Raw genomic sequence first — 25,357 nt, 5'->3', positions numbered from 1 at the left:
TTAAAGTGTAAGTAATTTCAAGCATGCACCTTCTTCTCCATCTCAAGGCCACTTCGATAGTGTGATAGCCTTTTAGTGGGTTCGCTTGCCTTAGTCCGTCCCCCGACCAGTTTCCCTAGGCCCTTCACAGCGTTCTTTCCCTATGGAATAAAGGCTATACCTACAAATAGAACTTTGCTCCACGATCTGCTCTTTATTTACCTAACAAAGCCCAACTGTGTGCCCTTCCTACAGAACAAGGTCACTTACCTCCCCGGCCCCGGATACTTTTATTTTTGTAAAAACAGCCCATCTCAAATTCACAAAGCTAGCTTGAGGTTCAGAAGCGGTAGTACACTAAATGACTTATAATCGGGGCCACTGTCCATCACACTGCCTAAGTATCTTTTTAATTAAAATAGCCTCACTTTTTAATTCAGCAAAACTCTTGTAGTCAGGAATAGAAAATACAGGAATGGAAAATACAGGAACGAATCCATCTTTCCTTCCCTGGGCTCACTGCAATAATTTTTTAATTACTATCTTCACTATCCAATAACGAAAAATTCTAGGGAGTTCAGGCCCGCAGCGCCCCAAGCTGCCACTTGAACCCCCACAACTCCTCAGTGCAAACCGGAACAGAACAGCGACACACGTGGCGGCTGGAGGGGGAGGGGTCTAAGACGCAGGCCTGGATAGGCCACTGCGCCTGCGCTCTGCCTCCGGTTCTAGGACCCGTACTTAAAGAGACAGGCGGCCTAGTCATCGAGCGAGGCCTGCGGCCTTGTGGGCTGTCGGTCCGGTCGCTGGTGTGGAACGTCCGAGCCGGGGCAGCGGGGAAGGCAGGTGAGGGGCGGCGCGGAGGGGCGCAGGGCGCGGTGTGAGGGAGGCCAGCGACCCGGCCGAGCGCGGCGTGGCTGGAGTGGCCGCGGCTCCTCCCCCGCCCGCCGCACAGCCTGGGGGCACACCCTTCGTGACGTGGCGGCCCCCCGGGAGCCCACGAGAGAGAGGCCCGCGGCCCCCGGGACCCTAGGCGGGCACTGGGGAGAGCAGGATCGGCGCGGGAGTGGGCATCCCCAAGGGGTTCGGGGCCCGCCTGCCTTCGGTCCCTCCCCGGCAGAGCCTGTGGGCAGAGCGGCGTGCCGCTTGCCCTTCGCGGCCCGGGGGGCTCCCGAGCCTCCCGAGCATTAAATGTATTTAATGCATTGGGAAGTGCTTGACCGGTCCCTGTGTTAATTGTCTTATCCTGGGCTAGGGTTGCACCCCACCCGTCCTAACTTGCGGAAAGTTGAACTCTTACTCGCCCTCGCCCAGTCGGCCTTCACTCGACTCTCTGATTCTTAACCGTCAGGGGCTTGTGTGACCCGTCTCCCAGTTACAAACCTCCCCTCCCCCAAGTCGTACATTGTCAAATACACAAGTTTGGTATACAAACTTGGAGGGAGTTCAGAACTCCTCCACCAACCTGCTCTTATATATTCGTTGTAATTTTCGTAATCATCCCATGAAGTAGTTCTGATCTTTGGGGTTGTTTTTGTTTTTTGGTTTGTTTTGTTTTGAGACGGACTTGCTATGTAGCCCTGGCTAGACTGAAATTTACGAAGTATACCCGACTGTCTAGCTTCGAACGCACAGCAGTCCTACCTTTGTCTTCCGAGTGATGGGATTACACAATAACTAGCCACAATAACTAGCTCTTAGTCTTGTTTTAAAAATAAAACTGGGGCTGGGTGTGGTGGCACTCGCCTTTAATCCCTGCACTCAGAACACCAGCCTACTTTACATAGTGACTTCCAGGACAGCCAGGGCTACATAGAAAGATCCTGTCTCAAAAAGCCAAAAATAAATAAATATAAACTGAAGTCAGGCTTGGTGGCCCACACCTATAATCCTAGCACTAGAGAGCTGGGGTCGAGGAGAGTTAGCTGTCTAGGGTCGGCGTCACCTGGTGTCTGCCCCCCCCCCCCCACCGTGGATGGATAGGCGTGGCCTCCAATCTTTCAATAGTACACGTGTGCTCTGCTCTATGTTGCACTTCAGTGAGTGAAGCCAGCTTTCTGTCCTGACATAGTATCAGTTTTACTTCTCAGCAGTGTTTGGGCTAAAAATGGTTGCCAGTATATTGGAAATTAAAACTGTAAAGCCACTTAAATAATTATAACTATAAGAAGGGTAGGGTATAATCGCTATCCACTTGAGTTGATTCATCACTGCTTTTGATTCATACAGTCCGGCTATTTCAGCTTTCCCTGATTCAGGTTGCTGAATTACTAAGGGAATTGCTTATTCTGTTTCTAAGGACTTTACTCTTAGAACAACTACTCCTTATATCTGGTACTACTGTGATGAACTAGGAACAGAGAAGTAAAGTAACTTACCTCAGTCACACAGCTGATAAATAGCTAAGTAAGGTTTTGAACTCAGGCAGTCATTCTGATTATAGGCTCGGACTAGATGCTTCTCAAAGGAGGGCCTCTTCTGAAATCCCAGATTTGTTATAGTGACTTAAATGTTTTCTGAAAGTGGCTCATGTGTTACATTTCACAGAGCAACTTCATTAGCAAGATGTAATTTTTCTTGGTTATTAAGAGAAAGCTTCAGGATGGTAATATTTAAAGGTTACCATCCATTATGAGTATCTCTTGTTGTTGATGTTGCGTGCCCCTTTAGAAACTGGTTTTTCCTGTATTGGAACTCTTGGTGGTAAGTATTTAATGCATTGGGAAGTGCTTGAGTATTCATGTGCTCTGTATGAGATTCTGGCCATTGAGAATTGGAAGCCTGGCTTCTTCATGTCTGCCTGTCTGTTTGTTTCCCACCCTTTCATGCAGCTATATGACTTTGGCTTTCAAGATCCTCTTCCCAAGAAACCTTTGTGCCCTTGGCAGAAAAGAACTGTGTCTGTTCCCAGAACACAATCGCTGGCCTGCTATAAGACAGTTGAGCCAGTGGTCAGAAACAGATTTCCTTCGTGGGTGCTGTCTCCTCCAGAGAAGAAAGCCTGTTCTACCTTTTCAAGGAGGTCATCTAAGACCACGTGCCACCCACCTTGTTTTCTTCCCAGGGTCGCATGTGGGACTCTGTACTGGCCCCTATGAGATGGCGGAGCAGCGGTTCTGTGTGGACTATGCCAAGCGGGGCACAGCTGGCTGCAAGAAATGCAAGGAGAAGATTGTAAAGGGTGTATGCCGAATTGGCAAAGTGGTGCCCAATCCCTTCTCCGAGTCTGGGGGCGATATGAAGGAGTGGTACCACATTAAGTGCATGTTTGAGAAACTGGAGCGGGCACGGGCCACCACAAAAAAAATCGAAGACCTCACAGAGCTGGAAGGCTGGGAAGAGCTGGAAGACAATGAAAAGGAACAGATAAGCCAGCATATTGCAGGTGAGGGAAGAACCTTTCTCAGCTTGCTCGTGCTGATAGGATAGGGCACCAGGAGACCAGAGTCTAGGAGATTTCTTTGTGTGTCTTGCTTGAACATAATTTCAAATTCACGGTATAGTTAAAAGAGTAAAAATAGTAGCAAGAACACTCACACTCTGTTTACACAGATTTCCCTCTTGATAACAGTTTATCATTTCTGTTTATGTGCTCATTCTCTCTTCCTTATCAGACTTCTTTTTTTACTGAGCTATCAGAGAAAGTTGTATCATTAGGCTTCAGACGTACTCCAGTGTGTATCTGAAAAATAGTATCTTGTCTTACGTGAGCATAGTTTACCTGTCAACCTCAGTAAAGTATACTTTCTTATCTGTTTACTCTCTTGTCAGTTGACTAAACACTATAATTCAGTTGTACATTTTCCTCCATTGCATTGTTCAGGTCTAGGATCAGACTAGGTATTGCATTTAATTGCCATGTCTCTTTAGCCTCCTTTACTCTGCAACATTTCCAGAAGATTTGTTTTTTTTGTTTGTTTTGAGACGTATTCTTGCCGTGTCATGTAGCTTGGGCTGGCCTCAAACTTGGAACAATCTTCCTGCCTTATCCTCAGGACTAAGATTATAGGCCTGTGTCACCATGCCTGGTACTCGACAGTCTTTCTTTTAGATGTTGACATGTTAAAAGAATACCCACTACCACCACCCTTTTAGTTGTCAACTTGTTATCTTTATGAACTCATAGATTACTACTTTTCCCAGAGACTTACAGCTCATTATTGCATTCAAGTTGGTACTCAATTGTCCCATCTTTGGCCAACTAGCAGTCCCTTTAGTTGGGCTTCTATAGCCTGTTTTTTTCATTTATGTACCCTAATTTACACTTGCTCGCGCACTTTTTCTCTCTCTTTTTCACTGACACAGTCTTCCTGTGTAGTCCTAGCTGACCTAGCCTTGACTGGCCTAGAACTCTCTCTGTAGACCAAGCTGGTCTCATGGCCTCAGTTTGTTACTAACTCATATCTCACTCAGAGGAAGAGAAGTACAGTCAACCGAAATTTTCCTACCTGTGCCAGACAAACATGCTCTGGTTCTTCATTTTACTTCGTTGTTTCTGTGTATAGGGCTGTTCTGCAGATAGAGTTTAATCTATCAAAATGTGATTCCCTAGGGCTGGAGACCTAGCTCATCAAATAAAAGAAAAAGGGGCTTTTCCAGAGGATCTGGGTTTAATTCTCAGCACCTCTGGGACCGCTCAGAACTATCTATAACTCCAGTCCCAAGGGATCCAATGCCTTTTCTGGCTTTCCTGGCTATCTGGCATACACGTATACATAGACATATATGCAGACAAAACACCCATGCCCAAAAATAATGATTTTCCCAAAATCTGTACTTTCAGAAATTATTATATATTGGATAAGAGGTGGGGAATTTTGGTGAAAATTCAAATTACTAATAAAGGCAAATGGTCCCCAAAATACCTCTTTTTTTTTTTTTTTCCTTTTTGCCCAATACCCTTTTAACTCCTCCCTCCACTCAAAAAGACCAGTGAGCCTGGGGTCATAGTATAATAGAAATGTACATAACAAGGATTTGAGAACTGTTAATAAACTCTCCAGAAGCTTTCTAAGCAGTCTTTCTCTGAAGGGTATTTATGTTCTTTGTGGGCCTTGTAGATCTATCCTCTAAGGCAGCTGGCACACCAAAGAAGAAAGCTGCTGTCCAGGCTAAGCTGACAACCACTGGCCAGGTGACATCCCCTGCAAAAGGTGCTTCATTTGTTACCAGTACCAATCCCCGGAAATTTTCTGGCTTTTCAGGTAAGATGGGTTAAGGCTACTTTCCCTGTTAAGGCCCTCCTTTATCTGGTGTCTTGTTTACGTCTCTGCCTAAGTGGATATACTGCTTTACCGAGTGTCAGTAACTGGCTTCTGTTAGGCAGTCCAGCCATGGCTGACTCTCAGTGCTCCACATGGAGAGCATCTCTCTATGTACTTTAATCTCTGTTGGTTTTTTCAAAACTTCTTCCACTTAAAGCTATTACCTGGGTGAAAAAGATTTTTCTAACCTGCTCTTCTAGTTTTTTTAATGACAGACTTCTGAGAAATTGTCTCCCCAAACTTGCCTGAACTGAGGACAGGTCATGAATAGAATGTTTTCCTTTGATTTCTGTTGCCAGTCTGTGCCCATATATACCATATATGTTGAGATTCATGAGTGTGCAGCCTGAAGAATATGTGAATGAGAGTGTTGTGTTTTATTGGGAAACAGTGATAAAGATCCTGGTGATAAAGCAGGAGGACTTGGGAATTAACAGGCTCTGGATTCAGATTCCATCTCCTATTTCTTGCTTGTCTTGGTAAGAAAAATAAAAGTAATATGTAATTGTACACACACATATATATATGAGTTGTTTCTGTTGTATAACAAACTACTGTTTGTGGACATGGAGTCAGTTAAGCGTTGCTAGAACCTGTACTGCAGACGGAAATTGAGAGGGCTGTTTATTGGCTATAAGTAAAAGAAAGTGTTGGTCTAGGGTTTTTGTTACTCACTTAACTTTGGGAGGTACTTTTCTGTTATGCTCATTATGATTATTCTACAAATGGACTGAAGTTCAGGTTCACAAGGAGGCTAGTAGTATATTGATGTCTCTTTGTCCCAGTAGTGTGTTACTTACCCTGTACCCTTGAGATAAGCAATTACCTTAGAGATAACCAATTCTTATGAATGTCTCAGTTGAAAAAAATAATAAAATAAAACCTTTTGGACTTGAGTAGTCAGGAGATTCAAAGAAGCCTAGATGTGAAGTCAGAAGAATTGAGGTTTGGTCCAGGCTTGACAGTTTGGTGCTTTGAGCAAGTCTTCACCTGTTTGAGTGACTGTGGCTTTGTCAGAGGATTATGGTAGATAAAATAACAGAAATGATTCCTGGTTCTGTAGGAGTTTTAGCATACACACATGCATGCACTCAAAGTTTGTTTTATTTCAGAGAGACTCTTGGCTGGAGAGATGGCTCACCCATTAAAGGCTAGGCTCCCAACCCAAAAATATAAGAGGGGAGGGTCTTGTCTAGCCTGTTCTGAAATTAAGATCCTCCTGCTTCTGTCTCCTGGGTGCTAAAAGTACAGGCATGTGCTGCCATCTCTGGTAGTTTTTATTTTTGAAAACTGGTTTGTGTGTTGCTTGGTAGTAGGCCAATGGTAGGGATGCAGAAGAGTCCAGCTGACAAGGATAGCACGGTTCTGGAAGGGCCCTGGTCTTGGGCATGGAATTTAGAGGAGTTGAGAAGAGCAGGGTGATCTCCTTGAACCTGGCTAAACAGTGATGCTTTGGAAAAAAGATTCCCACCCCAGATTGGATTCCAGGTCAGACATGATGACAGATTTACAATTTACAAAACCCAAACAAGAAGCCTTAATCAGCAGCTTCTTGCTATAATAACTCTGCCTTGTCCTTGTAAATGGTCATCAAGAGGTGAGAGAGAACCAATGAGGATTCTCTCAAAATAAAACTGCCATTTAGTAGGGTGTGGTGGCACACACCTTTAACCTCAGCATTCTGGAGGCAGAGGCAGGTGGGTCTCTGTGAGTTTAAGGCCAGCCTGGCCTACAAATAGAGTCCAGGACAGCTGGGGCTATACAGAGAAACCCTATCTCAAAAATAAATAAATAAGTAAGTAAGACAAGCTAGAGTGCGTGATGGATCCTGACTTTCTTGTTGGCATCCCTGTTTTGGCTCTTGTACCAAAGAGGTAGTGGTTTTAAGCTATCTGCTCTTGGTCTTTGGTCTCATCAGTAAGAGGACAGTGAACTCTGTAATCTGACAGATTTGCAACAGCTCTGACCATCCACAATGGCTGCCCCTTGCTCATCCCAGTCTTTCTAGCATCAGAATGACAATTGCTCTGCGATCTGCTTGATGGCGTGTGGCATGAAGGCAGCCTCTGTTCCTATGTGAGGTGCTCACACAAACAGTTGCTTCTCAGTCCAATCTACAAGCAGTGGCATTTGGCCCAATTACTTGACCTCCATATCTGCACCTGTGACATGGATCCAGTACATCTACCTCCAGTGACTCTTTGGGGGGATTAAATAAAACTACAGATGAAGCCCCAACCAAATGTTAGTGTTCTTCCTTCCTTTTTCTGCTTCCTAAAAAGGAAAAATGAATCATCTGTGTCGTTTCTCTCTCCAGCAGCCAAACCCAACAACTCTGAGCAAGCTCCCTCAAGCCCTGCCCCTAGAACAAGTCTGTCAGCAAGTAAATGTGACCCTAAACACAAAGATTGTCTACTTCGAGAGTTCCGGAAGTTGTGCGCCATGGTAGCTGAAAATCCTAGCTACAACATAAAGACCCAGATCATCCAGGACTTCTTGCAGAAAGGCTCCACAGGAGGTAGGGTTATGTACATCCTGAGTGTGCTTTTTCTCTGAAAAGCTCAGAGCCATGGCCAGCTTTATGGGCACAAGATACTGGTATCTTGAAATTCTTGATACTCTTGAAATGGGATTCCATAGTTGTAATTATCACCAGACCCTACATGTTATATAGCCAGTTCTGCTCAGTGTGCTTAGCCATTTCCTTCCTCTGCCCTTATTTTGTCTCCAGGAGGCAGAAGAACCCACCCCATTGACTAGCACAGAAATCAGCCGGTCATGAAAGTGATTAGGTAAACCATATGCCTGGTGCAGACTAGAATCTCCTGGCTCTGTCTCACATGACAAAGTGAAAGTCAGAGCTTTGCCCAGTGGAGATCATGGGGTAAAGACGAGGCCGACAAAAACCACAGCCGCTGACTGCTGCTACTGACATTATACATGCAGGCAATTGTGGGAAGCAGTCTCTGCTTCTTCTTCTTCTTTTTTTTTTTTTAATTTAGTTAGGACCTCACTGGCCATATCCTTGGCTCTCTGGGAACTTACCAGGCTGGCCTTGAGCTCACAGAGACCTGCAGGCTTCTGCCTCCTGAGTGCTGGGATTAAAGGTGTGCACCACCACACCTGGCAGCTCCACTTCTTAATGGGAGTTCCTTTCTTTTGTTTTCAGATGGCTTCCACGGCGACGTGTATCTAACAGTGAAGCTGTTGCTGCCAGGCGTCATTAAGAGTGTCTACAACTTGAACGATAAGCAAATTGTGAAACTTTTTAGCCGCATTTTTAACTGCAACCCAGATGAGATGGCCCGGGACCTAGAACAGGTCAGAGCAGGTGTCGGGAGGCCACTCCCAGGTGGGAGTCTGCCAGGACAGCCTTCCGACAGCCAGTTTTAAACATAACTGAGCACATACTGGTGTAGGAAACCGAAACTTGGTGAGCAAGACTCTGTTAGGCTGGGGAAACTGAGTGTGAGGACACAGCTGTTCCTTTCCTAAGTTTGGTAACTGAAAACATACCACTGCCAAGCCACAAAAGGCCTTATCTGTAATGTCAGGGCTTGAGACTTCCTTTTGTCTCTTTTGGAGCTGTTCCTGGGCGTTATTTGCTTGCTTGCTTGCCCTTTCTTTGGACTTTCCCGTCATCTTTGGCTTCTTCATGACTCCAGCTTTGGTGCCAGGGAGAGTTTCTATCCCTGCATCTGCTGTAGAAGGACTATATCTCTTACTTCAGAATCTTAAACAGGAATCAGATTGGCTTGATCTAGAATCAGTGCCATGTCTCTACTTAGCTAAAGCAGGTGGTGGCCTCATGTGGGTAGATGGTCCCTTCTGGAAATGGGCTGGGAGAGAGTCCCTGAGAACTGCCTGGGGACAGAAGCTGTGGTTGAACTTTGATTATCATTAGTCCTGAGCTCCCTGGGGTTGCAGCAGTGGCATTTTGGTTTTTGGAGACAGGGTGACGTGTCAGAGACGATCAGAGTCTTCTTTGAGCAGAGCAAGTCTTTTCCCCCAGCTGCCAAGAGCCTCCTCACCATCCAAGAAGTGGATGCCTTCCTTCTGCACCTCTCCAAGCTCACCAAAGAGGATGAGCAGCAGCAGGCCCTACAGGACATTGCCTCCAGGTGTGTGCGGGGTACTGCCTCATCCAGACCCAATGGGATGGGATGGGGAAGTGGCCTACTTTGGAAAAGAAGGTTGGGGGATCAGTTCTTCAGAGATCAAGCTGAATAAGCCTCCCCTCTTTAGGTGTACAGCCAATGACCTTAAGTGTATCATCCGGCTCATCAAACATGATCTGAAGATGAACTCGGGTGCAAAACATGTGTAAGTACCATAGCGGTTCTGACATTCTGAACTGCAACTTCCTCGTTTCCTGCTGCCCTCAAGACTTTGGAACCCTGCTTCAGATTGAACCCTCATAGGAACTTCCTCTGGGACCCTAACTCGCCTTCACACCCATTTTCTCACATGTAAAGTGGAGATAACTATCTTTAACACAAAGCTACTGCAACTGAAAGTCTGGAATAGGCTTCTTGCCCATTCCAGCCTCATCCTCTGCCAAGGCTGCATCAAGAAAGGCACAGAGTCTCAAAACCCTTAATTTCTGTTTCATCTTTTCCTATGCCAGCTTTGATTTCCAACCCTTTGACCTTGCAGTATCTACAGAATTCATGCTCAAGAACTGTTCATTCAGGTTACCAAAAAGAAAAAATATCTCAGTGTTTTTTAAATAAATTTGGCCATTTTGTGTTGGGGCACATTTATAACTGTTTTTGGCTCCATGTCACTACTGCTGTAGGCTAGACACATCTTCAAGTTACAGGATGGAACAAGGCAACTTACCCATCACCTCTGCAGTCTGACAGACTGCTACCCTGAGCCATATGTGAGATGTAGAGGTTTGTTTCCTTGCTCCTATCCCTCTTGGCAGGTTAGATGCCCTTGACCCCAATGCTTATGAAGCCTTCAAAGCGTCACGCAACCTGCAGGATGTGGTAGAGCGGGTCCTTCACAATGAGCAGGAGGTGGAGAAGGACCCAGGCCGGCGTCGGGCTCTGAGTGTCCAAGCCTCATTGATGACTCCTGTGCAGCCCATGCTGGTGAGGAACACTGCCTTGTCCCTGTCATCCGTGTCTCTTCAAGTCACTGGCATCTGAAAGGGGATGAAAGGCAAGGGCTCTTGTAGGTTCCCTGGAGAAGTATGGGGAAGGAAAGGGTGGAGATGAGCAGAGCAGAGCAGAGCAGTGCTAGGCCAGGAAGTAAGGGTTCAGACGAAGGCAGGCGATCTGATAAACCTGAGCCTAGCCTCCAGCATTGTTGTCAACAAGCCGTAGCATCCTGCCTCTCTTGCTTTACTTTCCCTGTGGGAGTGGCATGTGAGCCGAGTAGTTTAGCATCACACTTGAAGACAGGGATGTGACCTCCTGCAGGATAGCTTAGAGCTGGCAACAGAGCCAGGCGTCCTGTGACAGGGAAAAACATCACCAGGAATAAAGCATCACCCCCATAGGTAACTTGGATTTCTGCAGCTTTAGTGAGGATGGGCTGTCTCTTCTGGTTTTCATGTGCAGCAGAGTCCGTGTCTGCTGCTTGCTATGAGGCTCCTTGGGCTTTCCAGGGATATTTATTTGTTTATTTATTTATTTATTTATTTATCTCTCTTGTAGTACTAAATCATTGGGTTAGGAAGTCTATGTTTGGGATAGGAAAGAGTTCCCTCGCTACCAGAAATGTAGGATAGCCAGTGCCAAAATAGTGTGATCTCCATGTCAGGGATAGAACCTGCTCCCTCACTTGGAGAAGGGGCTTTTTGGCTTATGGGAGTTCTCCGTGGAGTCCATCCCACAGCCTTGTCTGAGGAATGGTGTGGGTTCCATACTTAGTGCTCTAGTGCACAGGCTAAATTATTGAGAAAATAAATCCTGTTTCAGAAGGGTTTTATTTATTCTAGAATAGATAGCATTTATCTTTTTCAGAATGCAAACTATTAAGCTAACTCTGGTGATAAGCTATTTTTTATTTGAGACAATCTTGCTATGCAGCCCAGGATATCAGCTGATGATTTTATAATCAGAATGCAGCATTGCCCAGCCTTTGCAATACCTCACCCCTTCAGCACTCTATCCTGAGTCAGTTCTAGGACCCCGTTCTTTCCTGACAACCCTAACCCCAGGTTCTGCTAAGAACCCTTATTGAAAGGCTCCAGCATTTGCTTTCTCCATCCCAAGGCTGAGGCCTGCAAGTCCATCGAGTATGCAATGAAGAAGTGTCCCAATGGCATGTTCTCTGAGATCAAGTACGATGGTGAGCGAGTCCAGGTGCATAAGAAGGGGGACCACTTCAGCTACTTCAGCCGCAGTCTCAAGCCTGTCCTGCCTCACAAGGTAATAGTTTGTCAGCTGGGACTTTCTTCTCTCTGCCTTTAAGAATCGCTGGGCCAGAACTGCAGGGCTTTTCCAGCTGTGCTTCACAGAAGGGAGTTTGTTTTTAATCTGGAATTGAATGGAGGGAATTCATTCCTGACTCTTCTAGTAAAGAAAGGCTGCTTAGCTGTGGGAGCCCTGACTTGGGTTAGTCGGCAGGAAAGGGCTCCTTGGAACAGTGCAGTGCAGACAGTGAACTCAGTGTTTCCATTGGTGTTTCCATGTCCCCTGTGCTCCCAGGATAGATTAAGGTGCATATGCAAGGAACTGTTGGGCTGCCATTCATTTGCTCAACAAGTATTTCTCATGTTGTGCAGTGTTGTAGCTAGTGGCCATATGAAAGTGCAAACAATAGATGAAAGTTTTGACCTTCATGGAGCTTGCAGCTTGATAAGTGCACAGTATTGTGTGGGGCTGCCTGGGTCCCTTTCCTTGCCCTAGTCAGGGTTAACTGGAATTAAGGACCTTATTCATTCCTCCCCCAGTCCTCCGCTCCCAGGGCCAGTCCTTTGGGGTCTATGGAACAGAATAAGCTGGGATTATCTGGCTCTAATACCTTGTGAGCAAATGGAAGCGTTAACTTTGCTGCCCAATTCTTCCCCAGTTCTGACTCAGTTTCTCAGAGTCTGTGGATTGGCTTATGTGTTGTATTATAACCATTGCTTATGGTTCAGTAGAGATGTAGTAGCTGGGCCCCTTGTTTTATATGTTGAGCAAGAGAGCAGAGTAGTAGTCTTCATGGAGCTTTAAGGGAGGTTCTTTGTTCCAGGGGTACTAGAAACTGATCAGGAACTGCTGTGATAAAGATGGTGTCAGACAGACCCTCTTGTGACCCAGGAACATTTGAAGACATCTTTCCAGAATATGCTTTCTTTCCCTTTCCAAATGCTGCTGGTTGAGTGTAGGCTTACATGAGCTAGGTAAGGGCTATCCAGTAAGCTATGTCCCCAGTCTGTTGGTTCTTGAAGGGTTGGGTTGGGGATAGAAGAGGGTAAGGATGGACAGTCATCCCACTCCATATCTTAGGCAGTGACTGCCTGTGGGCTGGTCTCAGCTGAGGAATTAAGAGCTTTGTCAGGGAATATACCTGGGTAGGCAGTAGGACCTCCCCCACTGAGCTGTCAGAAATTAGGGCTCTGGCTTTGTGAGGAAAAATCCAGTCCCAGTGCTCATACTCTGAAGACAGCAAGGGCTTCAGAGTTCCCTCTTAGAGGAGATCCTGTTCTCATTTCTTGCTGTGCCCAGAGCTTTGTTTTTGTCTGCTCTGCAACCCATCTATTTCCCCCATCCCGATCCTCAGCCTGATAACCCCAATCTTCTGTAATGGACACTAATCTGAACCTGCCCATCTTTCCTCTTTCCTTCCCTCCCGTATCTGTCTACCTCCTCGTCTTCCCTAACAGACTCACAGTTTCTTCTTTTTTCCTCCAAGCCTTCTGTACAGCCCATAGAAAGTGGCTCCAGGGTAGGCTGGCCATTTTCTGGGTCTAGACAAAGGTAATAAAGCAGATAACCTGGTCCTCTCTCAAGAGGCAGGAGGGACTGACACAGCCCAGCTGTGCATTTCATCCATTGCTCAGACTCCATGAGTTCTCTGTGTTATTTTTCCTGGGCTTTGATCACTATGGCTTGGTCCATGTCACCCTTGCTAATGCCACCTTTCTACTTCAAGGTGGCTCACTTTAAGGACTACATTCCCAAGGCCTTTCCTGGGGGTCAAAGCATGATCTTGGACTCCGAGGTGCTCCTGATTGACAACAACACCGGCAAACCACTGCCCTTTGGGACTCTGGGAGTGCACAAGGTACATGCTGAGAGTTCTGTGTGCAAAAATGTGCTGTCAGTCTGAAAAGGGGATAGAAGGGGAATAAGTCACTTAGGACAGGGCCTGTTCCTTTTTTGTTCTTCCACAAAAAGGAGTTGCTTGCTGTTAGGAACCAACTTAGACTTGAGTTGGTTTCTGTTCAGCATGTGTTTTTCTATCACTAACAAAATATCAGAGGTAACTATTCTATAAAAGAGAAGGTTTTTTTGGTTCTAGAGTTACGGTCAGAGAATACATGGGCCCATAGTTTTAGATCACTATTGATGCAACAATCATGTCAAGGACGTGTAGCAGAGCAAAATCACTTACATCATGAGCTGAGGAGCACAGACAGGGATGGGGCCAGTCCCACAATCCCTTTAGGAACAAATGACTTAAGTCCCTCCCCTATCTCACCACCCTAGGGACCAAGCCTTTAACTCTTAGGGCCTTTGGGAAATCTTGGAGAGCTGAAGTTTAATGAGCACGATCCGTGGAGTGCTCTATGGCTGGGGCCTGCAGAACACTAACAGGACTGTCCACTAGGGTCGGCAGAAATGGACTGCTTACTCCTTTGATTCCCTACCCTCGTGTGCTTACTGCCTCATTTCCCTTGCAGAAAGCTGCCTTCCAGGATGCTAATGTCTGCCTGTTTGTTTTTGATTGTATCTACTTTAATGATGTCAGTTTGATGGATAGGTGAGTTAACTAGTGTTTTAATGTTTTCTTTTGCTTTTTTTTTTTTTTTCTTTTCATTTTTTGCAGTAATGAGGATGAAATCCAGGGCCTTACACATGTTAAGCACATGATCTACCATTAGATTTTATTCCTTGGCTACCACTATTAAATCCAAAATCTATCTTCATTGGGGATTTATTTGGGTTCAGCCTATAGAGGCTTTAGTTAGGGAAGAGATAGGGGTAGGTAGGGCTAACATTTGTGCATTGTATCTATCAGCTTGTAGAGGATGTCATGGGTAAAACATCCAGGGAAAACTGGTATTCTAGAGTGAGCTGCATTGAAGGGCTTGGACCTACACAGGTGATATGTGTCCTTTATGCACTTAGCATGTCTCCCAAATCCCATTTCTATAGCTGCAACATCCAAAGTAGAAAGAACTGATGGGTAGCGTCCCGAAGCCTGTGCCAGCCTCGGGTAAGGATTGGTTAAGGTGTGGAGCATAATCTGTGTCATCCTGTTTACTCAGAGACTATCTAGTCTGGGGCATAGGGCTAGACAGAAAGGGTCATTAGCACAAGAGTTGTTATATTATTCAAGTGGGACCAGAACTTGTAGCCTAGGCTGGAGGCTGGTATTCTCTTGGCTCAATAGAGTAGAAAGCACAGCTATGAACCGGCTGTGAACGACAGCTTACAGTTGTCTATCTCCAGTGTTGATAGAGTCCTTGCAACCCTTGACAGCAGAACTTTTCATACAGGAGCTTGAATCTATAGCTGTCCATCTCCTGAAGCATCATTTTTATCACAGGGCACTGTCTTGTATCGTGTATCGGAGTTCCTTATAGGAATAGGAGGCTCTTTCCCTCAGCTCTGCTGTTTCCCTTAGGCCTCTTTGTGAGCGACGGAAGTTTCTTCATGACAACATGGTAGAAGTCCATAACCGGATCATGTTCTCAGAAATGAAGCAAGTCACAGTAAGTGAAGTTCCTATCCTGGCAGGGATCTAATGGTTTGAAAACAGAGCAGAGAACTCCATAGGATGTGAGAGGATGAGCCTTAGGTGTTCTCTTGTGGGATGCTGATATGGTTGCCTTTGGCAGTTGCATATTTTGCCCAGTTATCTTCATCCTGATGGGCAGGCCATGAAAGTTCTTCCTTGGAAAGCAGCCAAAGCAGTTCCTTAGGACCTTCCTTCCATCTAAGTTAGCATGTGTCTACACTAGTTTGTAAAAATGAACACTATATCTATTCTCACATGAACCTGCACATCTTCCACTGTCCCTCAGAAAGCCTCAGACCTGGCTGACATGATAAACCGGGTGATCCGAGAGGGCTTAGAAGGGCTGGTGCTGAAGGATGTAAAGGTAAGACGGCTACACCTTTTGTCTTCTCCTGCTGGAGATGAAAAGAGGCATTGGAGGAGGGAGAGAGTGAAAGCAATGGAGGAGTCTTTCCTACTTTACTGGGGCAAGCTGGTCCTAGATTTGAAAATGGTTTTGTGTGTCCTGTAGTGCCTGGACACTGAGATCCAGCCTACAGTTGTGAAGTGATGGACCCCACCCTTATGGAATTTCCATTCTCTGATCTATTTATTGTGTCCCTTCAGGGTACATACGAGCCTGGGAAGCGACACTGGCTGAAAGTTAAAAAAGATTATTTGAACGAGGGGGCCATGGCTGATACAGCTGATCTGGTGGTTCTTGGGGCCTTCTATGGGCACGGGAGCAAAGGTCAGTGGCATTTGGTCCCTATGTATTACTCTATCAAATGACATACACTGGCCTTTTTACTCACTTTGATCATGGTCCTGGGTTGCTTGGTCCTGGGATCTGGGGCCCTGGTGACATAAGGTAGGACACACAGAAGTTGGGTAAAAGCTGATAGCTCAGTGGGTAAAGCACTTGCCCCCGAGCCTTCCAGCCTAAACTGAGCCTTCCAGCCTAAACTGATCATTAATACCCACTTAGTAAGGGAGAGAACTGATGCCCACAAGTTGTCCTTTGACCTCTACATGTACACTGTAGCATGTATGAATACTGGAGTATGATTGGCTCCATATAAGTACACACTCACAAAGAGCAAATAACAAAACATATTTTAATAAGAAAGTAAAGTAATAAAAAGAGAAGTTAAAAACACCTTCTCAAGAACACCTTCTGCTGTCCTAGCACAAGGAAGTTTACTACCAGCTATTTCGAGGCTTGGCTCCTTCCTTCTCAGAAAAACCTGTTTCCAGATTGGGGAGAAAGATAAGATCTGAGGAACACTTAAGACAGTGTGTCAGGCACTGTCCAGTTTCCCAGAGCCCAGTAAGTTGAGTGATTACCACTCTTAATGATAAAGCCTTGGCCCATTCTTCTCCAAGCAACCTCTTGTGGGCTTGGCAAAGGTGGTTCTTTCTAGCCCACACTCAATTTATGTTCTCCTCCCAGGCGGCATGATGTCCATCTTCCTCATGGGCTGCTATGACCCTGATAGCCAGAAGTGGTGCACCGTCACCAAATGTTCCGGCGGTCATGATGATGCCACACTTGCCCGCCTGCAGAAGGAGCTAGATATGGTGAAGATCAGCAAGGTGAGGAAGTCATCCCTCCCAAGACACTGGATTTGCTTTGAGGACTGAGGTCTGCAGGTCTCCTTTCTTAATTCAGAAAGGAGTTTGCTTCTGTGCATAGAAGCAGGATTTAGGCTTTTAGATCTCAGAGGGCCTGCTTTGTGGACGATGGGCCACTGCCTCCCTGGAGAGAGAGAATCACTTGGGAATCACAAAAGCTAAGCCACATTTCAGTCTTATTGCCAAAGACAGGGCTTAAACCTTCCTCCAGCATGACAGCAGCCCAAAACTGTCTTTTCTCCTTTAGGATCCTAGCAAGATACCCAGTTGGCTGAAGATCAACAAGATCTACTATCCTGACTTTATTGTCCCAGACCCAAAGGTATTACCTGATGCTCTGTGGCCCCACCCCAAAAGTAGCTTGTGGTTCTCCAGTGCCATAAAAGTTAGCCTCGTTAAGGTCCACCCAGGATGGGACTTGAATATTTAGCCAAATGATAGGCACGGGGCTAACCAGCCAGTGCTGAGGACTTTCCCTTAGTGGAGGGGAAGCAAATTCCCATCTGCTTGTCAGAGGGCCTGTTCAAGAAGGCCCCAGACCAGGCCCTTTTTAAGCACACAGGTTTCAAGAGGAGGCAGAAGTGGACACACACCTCCTGGCTGCCATTGAGAGTTTTGACCCGCTTGACATTGTTGATGTCTGCTGGAGACTTCCTTCCGGGCCAAGATAATCGACCTGTTTTAATCCTGACAGAAAGCTGCTGTGTGGGAGATCACAGGGGCAGAATTCTCTAAATCTGAGGCTCACACTGCTGATGGGATCTCCATCCGATTTCCTCGATGCACCCGAATCCGGGACGACAAGGACTGGAAATCTGCTACGAACCTCCCCCAACTCAAGGTGCCAGCTCCTTGGCTTTCTAAGTGTCCTTAACCCCACTGTCTTGCCCTTGGAATACTGGGCATCTGGCGTGTTAACGTGTCATTTGGCTCATTCTCTCCAGCCCACAGGGACTCTCCAGCCCAAGGAGAGCAGTTAAGAGTTGAGACTGCCTCTTTCTCCCAGTTCACCCTCTGCAGGTCCCCTAAAGGGCCCCTCTAGTGTTCCCACAGCCTGTTTAAGTTGCTCCCAGGCCACAGTCCTATTTTACTAATTAAGAACTGACGTTTAGGGGCTGGAGAGATGGTTCAGTGGTTAAGAGTACTACACCCGCTACTCTTATAAAGGACCTATGCTTGATTTCCAGCATCCACACTGCAGCTTACTGTAACTCCAGTTCCAGGGAATCCAGTCCCTCTTCTGGCCTCTGTAGGCATCAGATGTTTACATGGCGTATAGATACACACTCATACACATTTTCTTTTTTGAAGAGCAAGCTGGGATTTAGGCAGAATATAGTATTGCACACCTTTAACATTCTAGCACTCAGGAGGCAGAGACAAAAGTTTCTCTGAGTTCAAGGCCAGCCTGATCTACATGGTGAATTCCAGGCTAAGCAGAGCTACACAGTGAGACCATGTCTCACGTAACAACAAAAACAAAACAAAACTGTTTCATCTGAGCGTGTAATCTCAGTACTGGAGAAGCTGAGACAGGAGGATCTTAAGTTTAAAGCCAATCAAAAATTTTAAGGGTTGGGGGCCACAGATGGTGATTTGCACCCCAGTTAGTCAAGTAACAGGGTCCTACTTTGTTCCCTAGCCACATATGCCAGGCAGCACTCATCCCAGACAAGGGGTGACAGGTGAAGGACTGACAGTGCCTGACTTCCCCTCTTAGGAACTGTACCAGCTGTCCAAAGAGAAGGCAGACTTTGCTGTGGTGGCTGGAGATGAGGGCAATTCCACCACTGGAGGCAGCAGTGGTGAGAATGGGGGCTCTGCTGTACCCCGAAAGGGCCCAAAAGCACCTCCCAGTAAGTCCTCTGCCAGTTCCAAGAAGACCGAACAGAAGCCAAATAACCCCAATGGCAGAGATGGTAAGAGTGCCTGAGGTGATGGGGAGAGCTGTGAGTAGGTGATGGTAGGGCAGACGTACATTTCAACTCTGAGGTCCAGTGATTGGGTGTCTACCACAGCAAGCGTTGAATGCGTTCCTGATATGTGACTAGCCATAGGCTAGAAACTGTTCTACTAGGTACCCCTTATCTGTTCAGCAAACCTGAACGACCATGTGCCAGAGACAGCCAGTCTGACTGGGGAATGAGCTACCTTGAAGCTAAAGGGTATAGCCTTGCTCCCTTTCTTTAATTACCATAGCAGAAGTACCAGATCTCTTTGCCCGCCCCTCACCCTTTCCAAGGCCATCAGCCATTCCCCTTGCCCTCTTCCTCTTTGTTCTTGGTTTGGTTTTGTGATTTTGAGACGGTTTTTATAGCAGGTTTCTGTACTAGGCTGGCCTTTAACCCACTATATAGCCCATAATGACCTTGAACTTCTGAGCCTCCACCTCTGTAGTGCTGGATTACAGGCCTGCCCCAGCTTGTACAGTGCTAGGGATCAGACCTAGTGCCTTACACATGCTCAGCAAGTACCCTGTTAACTTCATACCCTGACCTCTGCTGTCCTGCAGGCAACAAGCTGATTCTAAAGCCTTCCCCCATGAAACCAGGAGAGAAGCTGGCCATGAAGTCTTCTCCAGTGAAAGTGGGGGTGAAGAGGAAAGCTACTGATGACACTCCATGCCCGACAAAGGTGAGTGTAAGAATACTAGTGCAGGAGACAGGTCAATTTGGCTCAGGAGTTTCAGGCTTCTGTGTGTCAATTTGAAAAGGTGTCCCTATTGGTCTGGGGGAAGGTTTCTGGAGCCCTTACCTTCCTGTTATGGGCAGGTGAGCAGTTCTGCTGCTTCACCCTGTGCCCTCTTGTTGCCTTGCAGAGGCGGCAGGTCAGCCGGCAAAGAGGAAGGAGAACTGTGCCAACAGGCAGGAGATAGAGCCGGCCTACAAGGAGAGGCTGCAGGGGCCCACCTGGGTGCCAGTGTCATTACAGTTCACATTAAAGAACAAAGCCCACTCTGGGTGTGGGGTGCAGCAGTATGTTTGTCTCTCTCGGAGCAGATCCACACAGCAAGCAGAGGGAGAGTGCCATGACACAGACAACTGCCAGCTAAGGAGCCTGTCTTCCCTTTTGTTAGTCCCTGGTCTGGCAACATTTGTTGAGTACTACTGAGATCAGGAACTAGGTAATCTGTGGCATCCTGGGTGGCTTCTGGCCATGAACAACAGAGAGAGCCTGCCCTAGCATTAAGTATAGAAGTTGACATCTCAGGGCCAGAACCCAGTTCTCAGTTGAACCATTCCCGTCTCTGCCCTCCCTGAAGCCCTTGAACTCGGCCACACTGATTAGCAGAACTTCCAGACCCTCTCTCTGACTAGGTAGCTGTGTAGGGAATTTTGCATTGGATGGCTCTTGGAGAGGTATCCTTTTTCCATATCCTGGTTCAGATGTTGGAGCCATCACTTTTCCCTTTTCTCCTAATAGAGACAGGAGGAACTGTCAGACCTAGGTCTATCAGTGATTAGAGGATGGGGATAGCAACACATGTGTCTTTTTTCCAGTAAACTCTGTCCTAAATCCTGGACTGCAGGCAACTCTGCTGTCCTGTTCTCGGGTGGGTTAAGTCCCACCCGAGTCAGGATGGGGCTCACTCTGCATGGACCACTCTTGTTTGCAGGTGCTGTTGAATGTCTTCACTGGGGTGCAGCTCTACTTGCCACCTTCCACACCAGACTTCAAACGGCTCAAACGCTATTTTGTGGCATTCGACGGGGACCTGGTACAGGAATTTGACATCGCCTCAGCCACACATGTGCTGGGTGCCAGGGACAAGAACACTGAGGCCCAGTTGGTCTCCCCAGAGTGGATTTGGGCATGTATCCGGAAACGGAGGCTAATAGCTCCCTGCTAGGACTTTGGTCTTGTTTTGGGCTGTCCTCAGCTGCCCACTCTACAATGACATGAGGCACAGCCAGATGATAGGGGCCTCTTTGCTAAGCAGTGTACCTTCTTACACCCTCCAACTCTTCATGGTCTCTTGTGGATCAGGAATTAGTTTCTGTGGGCACAAGCAGTTTAACTAGATCTTTCAGATCTGGGTGCTAGCTTTGTCTTCTTGTTTAAAAAGAAGCTGACCTTAGTTGTGTGAGGTGCTGATAACCAACCTAGACCCTTATGCATGCCAGGCACAGTGTCTGCCATTGAACTACAATTTTATAAACAAATCTTAAGCCAGGCATGGTAGTGCATGAGGAGCAAGAAGGGGATCAGGAGTTCAAGGCTAGCCTAGGGTAAGAATTTAAACACACACACACACACACACACACACACACACACACGCACGCACACACACACACACAAAAGCATCCTTTTCCCTACGAGTTAAACCTGCGGTTTTCCTCAGTGACTAAGAAATGAAGGCTGAGCAGAGTCTATTTCCTTTACTCCTTTTCACTTCCACGTGTATCTTTTAAAAGCTTTATTTAAACTGTCCTCAAATGCTGCTTTGATGTGGCAGAACCTTTATTATGCCTGATCCAAACCCTCATGTGAAAGAACAAAGTGGTCTCCCCAAGTCCCAGCATGGAGGGAAGAGGCTGACATCTGTAGGAAAGGTAGCCTCTCTGGAGATAGAGGCTCACTGAAGGTGAATATGCCTCCTCAAAATCTGACTAGTCTGTTCTCAAAATCTGACTACTCTTGGGAGTACAGGTCCACAGCCAGGAAAATGTATACGCCCTACTTACCAAGGCTGATTCCTGTGCCATCTGATGTACTTGAACGGCAAGGGAAGATATCTGTGTGCAAGTGCACACATCACCCAAGCATCAGTTTCCCAAGAGGAAAGGGCAGAGTCACTGCTCCTGAATCACCGGGCAGCTACCAGGAAGCTCAGATGGAAGAGGAGCAGATCCTGGAACAGATGTTATCCAGGAGAAGGCCTGGCTTAACACCTTGTAGATTAGAATTCACACTTCATTCTGAGCATTGGCTTCTCCAGGTACGAGGTGGACTGGCCTCTCGAAGATTACTCTCTGTTCTCATTACCAACTCAGCAGGCTTACCCATCCACCTCCTGGGACCTATGTGCCTCTTAAATGCTTATGTGGGCCTTTAAGATACAGACCTACCACCCCATATACTCTTCTAAGTGTATTTTACCAGGAGTTTACTTACCAATCTGGCTTTGCTTTTCACCCGAGTTTAAAATGTGGCAGGGTTGATGCTCCAAGGAGGGCAGAGTGGACATCACTCAGTCTGATGAGTAAAACACTTTTTAACCCACCCTCAAGGCAGAAGCTGCTTTGTGCTTTGAATACTAGCTTTCCTTGAACCAAGCAGCTAGGTAGAACATCAAAGACAACTCTTCCCCACACTCAGGGCCAAGAGTGTTGCCGAAAGTTTAGCCCCTGTCCCTTTAATGCCTTACTGTGTATTCACTCTAGTTCACTGTCAGGTCTTTGTACATTTCTTCCACATCATCACAATTCCCTTTGTAGGGAGACTAGACTGTACGTACACCTTTATATCTTTTCTTGTCTTTCCAACCCTAAGCAATATCACTCTGAATCTACCTGAGGCTGGAAACTTGCCCTCTTCAGCCTTTTGTTTATGTAGTGCCAACTGATCACTGCCTGCTCATCAGGTGGGCCATGAGCAAGAGTCAGGATAGAATACTGTCTCATCCAGTTTTCCCAGAGGTGACACATTCCTCTCGGGCACCTGGTCGGGTGGGTGAGTTCTGGCCTACTCTGCAGTCTGCTCTTTCAGCTGGGCCAACCTTTGAGCCACACTTGTCTGTCCATCTTTCAGCGTAACCTGAAAACTTAAGATTCCTTTCTACTTAGCTCTTGAAGGCTCCTCTACAGTGGGACTGTAAATAACTCACATGGTGCTTCCCATTTGCTCTTGAGACTAATCCTTACACTTCTCTCTAGGTCTGTTCCATTTCTCCCACATACTTTTGTGATCTTTGGCAAGTCACAACACAGGGCAGGGCTACCTTGGGCAGGATTAGGTGGCCCAAGCATGTCCAAAAGTGAGATGTGGTCTGTGAAGAGCAACACCTCTGTGTGGCCTGATGCTTGCCTGTATTTACAGGTTCTTTGGCGCCTCCGGCATCATCCCCACACCAGATGGGACAGGCATCTGTATTTAAACTTTATTACAAAATTATAAAGCAGAGCTCTGTAACAAAAAATACACATTTGGGTTTGCTTTTAACACCCAGGTGAGAGAATCTTAATATAAGCCACTTGGAGCAACACATTCTCATTCAAGAGATCTCAACAAATGTACAACATAGACTATTAATTCTTTACAGCTTATTAGTTTAGAACTGGCTACTCCAACCTATGAACTAGTCAGCATCTTTTAAAACTAAGTCAACTGAAATCTTGGCGCAATCACAGCAAAATCCACAGAAGTGGAAGGATTAGGTGTTTCCACATTAAGACCAAGGATCTGTAGGGCTCAGGTATTAAAATAATCAGGTTTTCTCCGTCAGAGTTAGACGCTAACTGGAGCGGGCACCAACTCTCATCTGGTATAACAATAAGAAATTGTTTGACATCTGTTATTTTTCCTCCAAATGAAAACAGATTTAAAGGTAAATTATTTCTTCATAATAAGTGACATCAATACATCAGTTCTGATTGTTACTGGGGTTGCTAACCACGGCCATCAGTCTATTATTTTCTGTTCCTGTCTAGGAGGTAGGGAGGTAAGGCCTCAGAAGAGAAAGCAGTCATAAGGGAAAGCCAGCTTTGAAGTTACTGTTAGGTCTTACTGAGCTGCATAATCAGACCTGTTTCACAGTGAAGTCCAGGAGCAGCAAAATTGGTGGGCCATGCTAAACTGAAGACATTGTAAACCATAGTACTCACTGTTCAGGGAGGGAGGGAAAGGTGGTCTTTATGGAGGGAGCTGATTCCCTGACACTCAGAAAGGCTTTGACCCAAAATCTGGTCATCTGGACTTAAAATGTAGAGGTAAGTGGCCTGGGTTTCTCTGACAACTTCGTGAAACTACTTGATTCCCTGAAGAAATTCAGTGGTTAATGTTGGAGAGAAAACCTAATAAGCATTTCTAGTAGCCCCTTGGGTGTCCCCTCTGTTTCCAGAGTCATGACTGGTTCTTCCAGTCTCTCATGGCTGCATAGCAAAGGGGAGTGTTAACCAGGGTGCGATATAGTGTTGTGGGTTCATCCAACAGAGGAACACACAGCTCTTTTGGATATATACATATACATACATATATGTATCTATTAAACATATAAAAGACACGGTCCAAGTTCTATATATGTATATATGTTTTGTGCTTTGTTGAGCTGATCCAGGAAACACTATACTCAGACCCTTCAGTTATGTCAGTGGGAAAAAGACTCCAAGAGGGCTGGAATCATGACTTGGAGAATGCTTCATCCTGACCTGCCCAAACAGCTGAGAAGGGAGTGGAATTAAGACTTTTCAGAAGCCATGGATATAGTCCAACCTCATTCAGAACCTTCCAGTGCCTCATACACTGTTCCTAAGGAACTCCATGGGCAGATAGGCCTTCAGTAAGCAAGTTTAAAACCCAAGGAAGAGGAACTATTAAAGTGTGTTTTGTTTTGTTTGTAAGACTTTAGCCTTCTGGAAAAAGAATCCGAAGTCAAAGATAAACAGAAAGCCACTGCCTCCATTTCTCTTTCCTTCTAATCCAAAGCTAAGGACCGTACAAAGTCAAACCCATACAGCATCTCTTATGGACTTCCCAGCAGCTGGGGTCAGTTCAGGAGACTGGTCATTTCCAACTCCAACACTAAACAGAAGTAACTCAACCCTAGAATTTTTTTTCTATAGCACTTAGACTTAATTTCTCACTAGAGGTAAGTTTACTGATCCAAATTCTGATATAAGGAATATTATTGATCTAATTTAACTTTGTTTTGGTCCGTAGAAACAAGTGAGTTTTAGGCAAATGAGCAGGCTTAAAATATATGTTAACACAGAAAGCCACAAAGTCCAGAACTTTAAATCTTAATGTGCTGGGGGGCAGGAGGGGGGGAACACGACTCTGACCATTTCCAGAAGGATCTTTGATTGGTGAGACAGTAGTGGTGTATCGGCTATGTGAAATGTGTCTTAGGTTCTCAGGAAGGGAAAAAGACATGGTCCAAGTTCTAGAAAGTCCTCTTCATTGATTACCATCACCACCCAATGATCATAGAAGCAGGCACTCACCCATGTGATCTGAACCAGTTCCCCCTGGCTTTGGGCTCTGCCACCTAAGAGGTACAGCCCATGGCAAGACAGGCATGCCAAGCACCTCTGCTTGTCCTAGTCTTAAGATTGCTGCCAGTATCTCGCATTAGACTCCTTATGCATCGGATCAACCCTGAGCCCAGACACCTTGGGCTATATCCTGTAAGGCACTGAAGAAGCCAATGCTAGCCCTCAGGACCGGAAGACATGTACTGCTCGGATAACATACTGCCGGCAAATAGGACACTCGTTCATGCGTTTGCCACACTTGGTACAGGTCACCATGTGGCCACACTCCAGCAGAACACAGTCAATGGGTGAGTCCATGCAGATCTTACACAGGTTCTCCTCCAGGCCAGAAGGCACTGCTCCTCCTAGACAAGGCAGAAAGGAAGAAAAGATTATGATTCT

The 25,357-nt window shown here is 46.3% G+C and overlaps 2 protein-coding genes across 12 annotated transcripts in view; one reads left to right on the top strand and one right to left on the bottom strand.

Annotated features, from left to right (window-relative positions):
• Nucleotides 1-681: 681 nt before the first annotated feature.
• Lig3 (DNA ligase 3) lies at nt 682-23,999 on the top strand. Of its 4 annotated transcripts, none has more exons than XM_060387149.1 (20): nt 682-825; nt 2,811-3,364; nt 5,040-5,183; nt 7,564-7,761; nt 8,413-8,564; nt 9,198-9,364; nt 9,489-9,566; nt 10,174-10,342; nt 11,471-11,626; nt 13,338-13,469; nt 14,089-14,168; nt 15,036-15,123; nt 15,436-15,513; nt 15,756-15,879; nt 16,582-16,724; nt 17,011-17,085; nt 17,458-17,604; nt 18,484-18,682; nt 19,276-19,397; nt 19,582-20,350. In XM_060387149.1, the coding sequence occupies exons 2-20, from the start codon at nt 2,815-2,817 to the stop codon at nt 19,636-19,638; spliced, it is 2,859 nt and encodes a 952-aa protein (XP_060243132.1). In that variant the 5' UTR covers nt 682-825; nt 2,811-2,814; the 3' UTR covers nt 19,639-20,350. The 4 variants fall into 4 exon arrangements, with proteins under 4 accessions (XP_060243132.1, XP_060243131.1, XP_021498329.1 ...); XM_060387148.1 differs by having other exon boundaries at nt 7,561-7,761; nt 19,582-20,348; XM_021642654.2 differs by lacking the exon at nt 19,582-20,350 and adding an exon at nt 20,380-23,999 and having other exon boundaries at nt 683-825.
• The window catches only part of Rffl (ring finger and FYVE like domain containing E3 ubiquitin protein ligase), a 64,380-nt gene continuing 61,871 nt past the window's right edge, over nt 22,849-25,357 (bottom strand). For all 8 annotated transcript variants that reach the window (XM_060387156.1, XM_060387153.1, XM_060387158.1 and 5 more), the window contains exon 7: nt 22,849-25,320. In XM_060387156.1, coding sequence (XP_060243139.1) covers nt 25,139-25,320 — 182 coding nt within the window. In that variant the 3' untranslated portion in view covers nt 22,849-25,138. The remainder of the gene's footprint in view (nt 25,321-25,357) is intronic.

This window comes from Meriones unguiculatus, chromosome 7 (genome assembly GCF_030254825.1).
Source record: "Meriones unguiculatus strain TT.TT164.6M chromosome 7, Bangor_MerUng_6.1, whole genome shotgun sequence".
NCBI classification, from domain to species: domain Eukaryota; kingdom Metazoa; phylum Chordata; class Mammalia; order Rodentia; family Muridae; genus Meriones; species Meriones unguiculatus.
This window is presented reverse-complemented; position numbering and strand designations above follow the sequence as displayed.

Coding starts and splice junctions, on each gene's coding strand:
- Lig3 (XM_021642653.2), top strand. CDS start 2,815: ATGACTTTGGCTTTCAAGATCCTCTTCCCAAGAAACCTTTGTGCCCTT. Junction 5,184..7,560: donor GAAATTTTCTGGCTTTTCAG/GTAAGATGGGTT, acceptor TTCTCTCTCCAG/CAGCCAAACCCAACAACTCT. Junction 11,627..13,337: donor AGCCTGTCCTGCCTCACAAG/GTAATAGTTTGT, acceptor TTCTACTTCAAG/GTGGCTCACTTTAAGGACTA.